General features: G+C 36.9%; 1 protein-coding gene across 1 annotated transcript in view; it reads right to left on the bottom strand.

Annotated features, from left to right (window-relative positions):
- The window catches only part of NAV2 (neuron navigator 2), a 420,322-nt gene that overhangs the window by 74,534 nt on the left and 335,593 nt on the right, over window positions 1–10,195 (bottom strand). The window contains 5 exon segments of the mRNA XM_025200388.1: window positions 1–67; window positions 2,386–2,430; window positions 3,956–4,021; window positions 4,753–5,220; window positions 9,536–10,193. Coding sequence (XP_025056173.1) covers window positions 1–67; window positions 2,386–2,430; window positions 3,956–4,021; window positions 4,753–5,220; window positions 9,536–10,193 — 1,304 coding nt within the window.

Here is a 10,195-nt window from a genome sequence, read left to right as displayed (position 1 = left end):
TGCTGAATGTGAACGTAGCCATTCTTTTGCATCCTCTTGACTACGAATTTGGGATGAAGGAGTGTACCTGCAAAACCGGAGGCTGTTTCAGAACTAACCTTCATATTTCTTTCAAAAGTACGTTCTTTTTTAGAGTAAAATCAGAGAGAATTTAAGGATTAAGTTGGTATAAAAGGAATCCTGATTTAAGGCTCTTTTTCCAACCCCAAATTTAGGTTTGAAAAAAACACATCTCTTTATTCTGGCTTCTGCAGTAGATAAGTGTAAGGGAGTTAAGCAAGTAGCCTTAAGGCAAATGGGCATGTACTTATAGGTAGGCATATATGTAATGGACTAAATGATACTACAAATTTATACCACGAATTTTAATATTATTTAAACATCTCAATGTACCTCTAAAGTACCACAGCATACATTAACTAGCTTTAAGCCAAAAGAGCCATTAAAAGATAGGTCTTTAAAAAAGGTTTATTTAATTTTTATTATTTTCAATAAAAATAAATAAACAAATAAAAATAATTAAAATGATTGATAGAAACACTTATATATTGAATATTATAAGCTGAATATTAAATCGGGGATGGTATCAAATCATTATGAAAGGAGCTGTTTAACCTACTTTTCAGAGAAAGGACCTGGACAGAAGAGACAATGACTTTAGTTTGGCCAAGATTTTACCTCTGATCTATATATCCCTACTGCACTGTGAACATTATGTGAAGTGTGTGGTATCATGCATATGTCAGTCTAATATACCATAATGGAAGCATTTGCTTCAATCAGTAATAAAAATGCCAAAGAGTACAGACGACAACTGATAATATACTTTAAACTTTTTAAAAGCTAAAATGGCCAAATCTATATTAGAGTTAATTGTCTGTAAAATAAGTTACATTAATTTGTTTTTACTGAAGGAGTATAAAATACATCCAAAATATCTTTACTGTTTATTGACCTCTTCATCCCAAAATAATACCCCATTAAGCTCAAAAGATTTTACTTTTTGCTTCTATGCTAAGATATATGATCTGATCCTATAAAATAAACAGTTATGAGTGATTAATATTTTTCCAAAGTAGAGATTTGATCCAACTAAAAAAAATGAACCAGTAAAGCATAATCTATATTAATTTAGAATTCAATTTAATATTTAACCCATGTGTAAGGATGGCCAAGTTAGCATTTTATACAGGAATATACTGTTTATCAGTTAAGAAGATTTTAAAGTGCATTATACAATGAAATAACAATGCACACTGTGTGGTAAGAGAGTTTTTAAATAGTACATTCTTGTCCCTTATCCCGCAAACTTGAAATAGTAGGCCCTGATTCAGTATTTCTGTGGTCATGAACATGTGTAAGACCTTATAGGACTGATGCCCTAAATAGTTACCTTACTTTAACATGCTTTTAAAATTTTAAAAAGCAAGGGTTAATACCTACCTCTTCAGCACTCAAATGTTTCAGTTTTAAGAGAGGATCTTTATTTACTAGAGACACATTTGACAGTCATAGAAACATTTTATACAAAAATCCCATTTTATGAAATGCTTTTAGCACTCAGCTCAATGTGATAAAGCTGCTGCAGAGAACAATGTGTACAGTGCAGAATAAATTGCAGCTGCAATTTGAAGCCATCAGTTCAGTCATCATAAAAGCAGCATTAAGCAAGTCTGAAGTTGAAATGTTTTAAGTTGGCCAGGTATTGTCTGTAAATTCCACTACACCAACTTAAAGCATTTCATTTGTAGCCTTAATGTTAATAATTTCACTAAAATGGCTTGTGTTTACTGAAGGGAAGAAAATTCTCAGTGCTTTTTTTAGTAGATTTCCAACATCCACTACATCTACATAATGTATTAAGAGCAGACACACATGAATGTTTGTCAAGTTTTGTTTTCCCAATCAAGGCAACACATCACCTCTCTAAACATCCATTAAGAAGGAAGAAAATACCATTAGTATTTCCAATCTCATTCTATGATATTTATGAAGATTTAAATCAGTTTTTTCTTTACATATATCTCAGGATTCCAGGAATTATGTTGTGAAAATGAATTCATGTACTTTAGTGACTAGCCATAAAAGCTGCAAATTATTGCCTTCAAGTCAAGCCCAATGATGGTTTATGAGATGCTTTTCAGATTCAGCCAGCAAAAGCCGTGTTTCCTGTTCAAGCAGAGAAGCCATTGGATGAAAGAAGCAGCATGTTCGAAAACAGCCTTCTTTGAGGAGATAAAAGGGGAACAAAAGAAAGAAAAAAGAACAGAAAGGTTGTTGCCACCCTTGCAAAAGCTGCCACCACCACCAACAGCCACAACAGAAACACAAAGCAAACTCCAAAACCACAACAAAAGCTGTTAGACTATGTGGAAACACCAATACCTGAGTCCCTTCTTAGGCAAAGTGTTCCTATCAAGATGTGGGTCGCTGTAGAAAAGTTAAAAGAAAAGAACTTCAGAGATGAACAAAAGGGAAGTATTAAGATCAGGACGAAGAGAAAAGTATAAACATCTGCATCACATTTTCAGAGGAAAAAGTGATGTGTCCTATCTAAGAAAACATGCAAAAGCCTCCTAGCTATGTGTGAATTGTTATGCATGCATTTGGTACCATGCTAATGAACTTAATCTGCTTACAAAGTGTTTTTCCTATTTCCTTTCTCCACAGTGAACAAAAGCAACTCTTTAAAAATGAAAATAAAGAATGTACTTCAAATGCTTGAGAGAGAGGGGGTGTGTGTGTGTGTGTGTGTGTGTAAACAGGCAGGCAGCTGCTTATTTGTGAATATTGGTAAGAATTTCTCAGAATCAAAAGATTCCCTCATACCAGTTCCTTCATTATATAAAGTATAGGAACTATAGTTGTTTTCATGTAGTCACAATATAAATATAGGATGTTTTATTACAAAAAATTTACATAAGAGTTTTCGATGTTTCTACAAAGTGTCTTATATTCCACCTTTAGTGTGAAATCAATCCATTAGCATTCCCAAAAGCAAATGCTTAAAGGGTTGCACTCTCACATCATGGACAAATGGACCACTGCCTTCTCCTTTTGTAAGGAGGGTTTCTTAGTGTGTGTTTTAACTCAAATAAAATATATGCTTAAATACATTAATTTGCTTCCAATTCCTCTTGCTAATACCCTCATCTATTCTTTAGCATAGGAATGGCCACATCACAGCTAAGAGCAAACACAGGAATGGTTAGCTTCGATCAGAGGTATAGCAGGACAGCTCTGTGCCCGGTTTCAGTGTGGGGGCAGAGAAGGCGCGTAGTGCCCAGGGCAGCACTGGCTCCTGAGGTGCAAACCACAACAGCATGATCAGCTGCTGCTGGACTCATGGCTATTTTTTCCATCGGCCCACAAAGCTGGTGCCCAGGGCTGCTGCCCCAGTCATCCCCCTTCAGCTATGCTACTGACTTCAATCTTTTCCCAATCTTCTTAAATTCATTTTTATAAACATGGACACACAAAAGATCCTGCAAGACACCTTCAAACCAAACTGGAGTAAAGGACTTACAACACTGAGTATATTGAACAACACTAAGACTTCATGACAAAGTGACAGTCCTGAAAGGCAGTGGAAAAAGCAGCATGCCAAAGGATGCTGAAATGCTAGTGAGAGTTTAGAATGGTAAATCAAATTACAGGGTTTTAAAATAAAGCTACCTTTGGCAAAGAAAAAAAAAACTAACAACAAACCCCATGATGCAAAATATATAGCAACAACATGTGAACTCTGTCATCTGCCATTTCCCAGTTTTAACCAGATAGGTGAGGTAATTAAGCAGACTCTCACTGGCATGTCTTTGTGTCACAATTTACACCTGAGCAACAAACACAGAAAAGGTTTCAGCTGAGCACAGTCTCTCACAAAACATTTTGCTCATAAATGTGGGCAACAAAACCTAGAGCCTTTGTGCATTCTACTGCCTTGAGACAGCATTACCTGTCCTGTCTCCTGGGTAAAGTATTTCTGCAGAATTTGGGACTAGCAGCAGGGGAAGAGAGAGGGCTAGAAGAAGACATCCAGTGAGACAGAAAACAAGAGAAGGAATATTAGAATGAAAGGAGAAGGAAATAAAGGAAGGAGTTGTTAAAACAAAATGAAACAAAACAAAAAGTGTCTTAAAAACATTTTTTTTTCAGCAGTTGTTTTCTGTTACAAAGACACAACAACTAGAAAGTCCTGATAATGGAAAAAGTCACACACCAAGATAAGGCTAGCTTCCAAGGCTTCAAAATATACTCTTTTAAAAATGTTTGCTCTTAAAGTAAACTTCTGTTCTACTCAGTCTCATACATAATGTTCATCATCATCCTGGTATCCCAGCACCCAGATTCTAACAATGTGAAATACAAACAAATGTAATTTAACAAGAAATATTTGGCTTTGCAGCACATGATGAAAATTGTAGTGGTGTGTATTTTAGGCCATAGTTATATCAACTAGTAGAGAGGGATATTAAAATATGTGAAATTCTAATATCAAATAGCACATAGTAATTAAACAATGATGGTTGAAATGAAAAATCTCATCCAAACACAGATCCATGTCCTGTGTAATAAAGAACTGAACTCTTTGGTTGAAATAGCTGTTTTTATAGATTTTGAGACTATCGATTGGTATTTATTTTGTAGGATTCACAACTGGAATGACACTATGAACTACTGTTGCTATATTTCTAATTTTAAAGACAGGCACATATAGTATATATTAATGGAGAGTAAACAGAAGCTACTCACCTCTCAGACAATGTTGTCTTAACACTGTTGGTTCTGACAAAAGGAGTCAGAGAATCATCTTTAGAAGCTGTGATCAAACCACTGGATGAGTTATGACTCAGCCCACCTCCACTGCTCAGAGATATATCAATGGATTCACAGCTCGTGTGAAGACTACTGACAGACTGGTATCCAATTCCATCCTTACTAACAGCAGAAGAGCTACTTGCGTTGGTACCCCAAGTTAAACTGTTCGAAGGAGCTGAATGCGCTGAACTGGGACTAGAGGCTAATGGAGACTGGTTCATGTCCATGTTCTTACTGTAAAGGGGACTGCTGCCCCCACTGCTCAGTATACCGCTGCCAGAGGGAGAATCAAGGTTCCCTTGCTGGTTCATGGTAGCATGAGGATTGGAGATGACCACTGAATTTTTCATATTTTCAGCTGTTGTGATAGGAACCTGTTTATTTGGCTTGCCACCAAAAAGTCTGTAAAAAAAGTTCAGAGAGCATAATAAAAACTATATGAAATGAAATGTAAAATGACTACAACAAAGATATTTTTATATATATTATTTGCCTTTAGACACTTGAAAAACAATTACTAGAAAATGTTCTATTCAGCTTCACCAAGAGACCAGATGCTACAGCTGTAGGCAGTGATGCAATACTGGGCAGATTGGGATGGTTTAGTCAGAGACGATCCTGCCTTGAGCAAGGGGCTGAACTAGATGACCTTGCAGCCCTCCTTTCTTATGATCCTGTAATTTTAATTACAGCAATAGATTGAAAACTGGTGATTCAGAGGACTAGTTTTCTGTTGCTTGTAAAATAAAAGAAAGATATACTATGTTATAACAGTTTTCTACCTCTAAATTGTGTTTTTAGATTCAGATCAATAACAATAAACTAATAAACTTCTTTTCCTTATCTCTGCTATCAATCAAATACAGAGAAAATTATTATGCCTATCTTTTCCTTCTCTGAACCTGAAAACATATCTTTTCCTTATCTGAACCTTCAAATGATACTTTCACAGAACAAAATGTTATTGACTATATTATCTTCTGTTCCCTGTGGAAAATAGATTTCTATCAGTAATGCTAATAAAGGGATTAATTTGAAGCATGAACATTTTGAAGCATATTGTGAATTGCAGGTACTGCAGTCCCAATATAAGAAGTTGTGTGTGCAAACATTTGGCGAATAATACAAGACAGAAACTGAAATGGCCAGACTTTATTCACCCCAATTGTTACCGCTGAGCTGGTAGAACTCATAAAAAGACAGTCTTGATTTCTGTACAAGTCACTGATTGCACCTTTCAAAAGAAGCATTTGGAGAAATTTTAGGAAAAACCAAAAAAACCCCTCACTTGTGGCAAATCAGGTAACTTCATCCCAAAACTGCCCTAAATAATGAAAATAGTCCCCAGTTCATTCAAGATAGCCACTGGGCAGTTTTTAAAAAGCACCTATGTGATTAAGAAGTCTAAATCCCATTTTCAAAGGGACACAGTCAATTTGGTTGGTTCAAGGCAGGTAGGCTCATTGGTACAAGGCAGTGCTATACTGAGACATGACATAAATGCATTGCAGAACTTGCTTACTTGAATGCACACAGACCTGAACTAATGAAACTATGCTACTTCCAGTTCAGAACCTAACGCATGTGGAGTGAACAAAGCATGTCTCAGCACAGAGGTACTCTACATGAGACACTTTACTGTGCAGTAGTCTAATCTACTGTACAGTAAAGCATCACCACCTACATGTGCACACTAAATTAGTCTAATGCATGGCTGGCTACTACCTGTAGATACCGTGCAATAGCTACTGCACATTATTGTATGTGTAGACAGCTGACCAGGAGCAAATTGCTCCTGGTCAGCTCAAGCAGCAGAAGGTAGAGGAACTGTCGCCTTCCCTGGGCAGTTGCCTCCCAGCCTCATGCCCCAATTGGCAGGTTAGGGCATGGGGCTGGAAAGCTCTCCCCTCCCTCAAGCAGCTGCTTCCCAGAGTTGGCACCTGGGGGAGCCTGGAGCTCCCACTGGCTGCTGTAATGGGGCAGAGCAGGGCAGGAATAGCCCTGCACTGAACTGCTCCCTTCAAGAGTGAATTTACTCTCAACAGGCACATGCGTACATGCACTTCCAAGGAAAGTTTATTGTGCAGTAAAATGCTGCATAGTAAATACTGCACAGTAAGCTTACAGCACAATAATAGCATGTGTAGATGCACCTGGTATGGTGTGGCTTTGCTCCCTACAGACATTCCTTTTGGAAACAAAGCTTCATTGAAATCTTCAGTACTTAGACTCCTAAGCACATGTTAGTTTTGAATATAGGACTTAGGTGTTTTTAATTTTTTTTCCCTTTTTGTGTAGTACCCAGGGCATTTCAAATCTCTATTAGAAAAACAGTCATGTGCAATTTTCCCATTGTACTTAAAACAGGTTTCATAAGGAAGTCCTGGATCTCTTCTGCTTAAAACTAGAGACAAATAATTATTATTATTTAACAGTGGAATGCCCTCAGATATATAGCATGTCTTGCTTGTAGACAGGGTTATGAGGATGATTCGTTTACTTCATTATGGTTTTAGTTAAGAGTGTATGTACCAGAGGGCCCAAAGTAGCAGCCACAAAAAAATGAAGATTTATTTTCTAATGAAAATCTGAACCCAACCCAAATCTATCTTGTCTTTGAATTTCCAGTTCATACTGCAAAAGAAGCTAGTTATTCAGAGATGCACACTCAGAGAACAGAACGTACAAGATTTAAGAAAAGAATAAGGAACTTAACAAAGTTCTATCATATAATAATGACATAAATTCATTATTTAAGATTGCAATTGTTACCATCTAGTAAGTCAATATTTATAACTGCCAAACTGAGCAGAATTGTTTTGCTGTAAAGTCTTTCCTGGCTTGCTGCTTCCAAAAACGTATTTAGCTGAGTCAGAAAAAATCCTGAATATCAAAAAAATATAAGTTGTGGATGAAAGAAGGACAGGGCCTGAAAAAATGGTCTCGTCAGTTCAGAACCAACTCAGCAAGCTGGCATTATGAATATCGATGTTAATGTTAAAAGGAACTGCCTTACAGAGAATTCATATCTCATTGTTCCTCTTTATCAGTTTTGACAAGCAATAGTCATGTTTGAGCTGGGTGTTTGGTTATGTCTACAGAGCTGCATCAGGAAAAGAGTAGGAACTATGTCCTGCAAAACATTACAGTAACAGGAGATGGAAAAATTTTAAAACTTACCAAAGATCAATAAGCCAATATTAAAATATCTGCACCAATTGTTTTTATATAACAAGTGGCATAAAAACTAGCATTGTCTTCTGTAAAATGTATATTGGTTTTGCATGACAATTGGTGCCAGAGTAGAAAAGTTGAAGCGAAAGCTAAACTGGAAAATCAAGACACCACTACACTTGTAAAATTATAACTATGGAAATTTTTTGCTGAGAGAAGTGCAGAAAACATTTTATCTGCCTTCAGATCTGAAGAGGGGAGTATTACTGCCTACCCGCTGTGCAAATTCATCTAAGAATATGACTGAGGTCAGGTTTGTAGTTAAATGCAAAGTGTTAAATGCATATTCAGTAAATTGAATATGAAAATTAAGATGAACATATTGCTAGCGGTACATACTCTGAACATGAAGTAGCTGTGCCAACAATAAATTTGCCCTGATCTATTTGTGAAGTCTGATGACTGCTGAAGAAATGAAATAGCTAACCAGAAGCAAGGAGGTTTAAATGAAACTTCGGGAAAAAAAAAACAAACTTAAACTCCATAAAGATGACTGATATTTTTTCTCTGTAACTGCTCTTAAATGTTGCTGCATTCCAAATGTTATAATGATGAAAAGTTTACGGAAACGATCTTTGTTTCATCAACAGAAATCTATGATTGTATTTAAATATTCACATACTTGAGGAAAGCAATAGAGAAAGTATGGACAATCAATAGTTCTCATTTTGATTTAGTGTTTTAATCAGCTGGGGCTGCAAATGATATTTTCATAAAGATATTAATTGTTCTTTAATGATGCCCAGAAACAGAATAATTAAACTGTACATTTCATGTTGAATTATTCCTTCAAGTCTTTTCAAATTCAACCTTTCACTGAAAAAATGCAGCCTTTCCTTTTTCTAAAGCTTTAACCCACACCATCATTATGGCAGTTAAGCCTGAGTAAGCAACCTGAAAGGGATGTTACATCATCACAATATAGGATGATGTTGTGTGATTGTATGGATGTGATGCCAGGAGATAATGAAATGTAAAACACTGCAGCTTGAAGCTGCCTATGTTTAAACTTACAATGTCAAATTAAAATGGAAAATAATATTATGGATGTCTCTGCTGTGATGTCAAGACTTGGATGCAAATATTGGAAAACAAATAAACTCACTCCCACGCATCCAAATGTTTGCATTAAAATAAACTTTGCAGTGGAAAGAAATGTAAGGCCACGAAGATTAGAAAACAGATCTTTACATATAAGAAGATTTTTGTTAAAAATAAGACAATTAAACCTAGCTGACACAGTCCTTTTAATTAGGTCATTCCATACCTGCATCCTTGAATGCTTAAATAAGGAGTCACACAACTGGTGACAATAATTGAGATATCTTTTGGGGCTGAAGTGGTGAATAAATGTGAATACACTAGGCCAAATGATGCTCTGACTGGTGCAAATCTGGGGTCCCTCTTGTGACTTCAATATATAAACAGTTCCAATTACTTAACTCCAGCTAATGATTTCCACAATTAATGAATTTTTGCATACCTGCGCAAAGTGGGAGAGGCCACATCAGGGTACTTGGTTCCTTGCTGGTGGGTACTTTGAGCTCCACTAGAAGCAGTCTGTGATGCAGGGTTCACTTTAACAGAATTACATGAGGCCACGCTTTCGTTGTCAGACGAGACCCCTTTCTCCTTATCTGTCTGGTTGATTAATCCTGGCAAAGAGCTTCCAAGAACTACCTTAACAGGCTCTCTGATTTTAGGGGCAGGTAAACCAGCTGACTTGCTGCTAATGTTGGAGTCTATGCTACTGGTACTAGACCTATTACCAGCTCCACTTCTGCTGCTGGATTTACTAGGCCGAGGTAAACTACGATACTGAAGATTAGTTCGAGCACTAAGTGCTAGGTAACCATCATCCTGGTTCTGTGAGCCATCAACACTAGTCTTCCGACCAGTGGATCTACCCATGAGTCCAGATGATTTGGGGATTTTGCCCAGTGTGGCTGATCTGCTGGTGATAGTTGCCCCACTGGCAGTAATCACAGTCATGCCTACAGCTGACCCACTTTGTTTCTTAAATCCAAATGTGTTTGTATTAGCAGCAGCTGTCCTAGAGTTACTTGTGGGAGGCTTTTTGGATTCATCACCACTACTGCGTCCTGCATCTGATGGGGAACGTTTTACATGTCCAGCTTTAGGA

This window comes from Alligator sinensis, unplaced genomic scaffold (genome assembly GCF_000455745.1).
Source record: "Alligator sinensis unplaced genomic scaffold, ASM45574v1 scaffold442_1, whole genome shotgun sequence".
NCBI classification, from domain to species: domain Eukaryota; kingdom Metazoa; phylum Chordata; order Crocodylia; family Alligatoridae; genus Alligator; species Alligator sinensis.
This window is presented reverse-complemented; position numbering and strand designations above follow the sequence as displayed.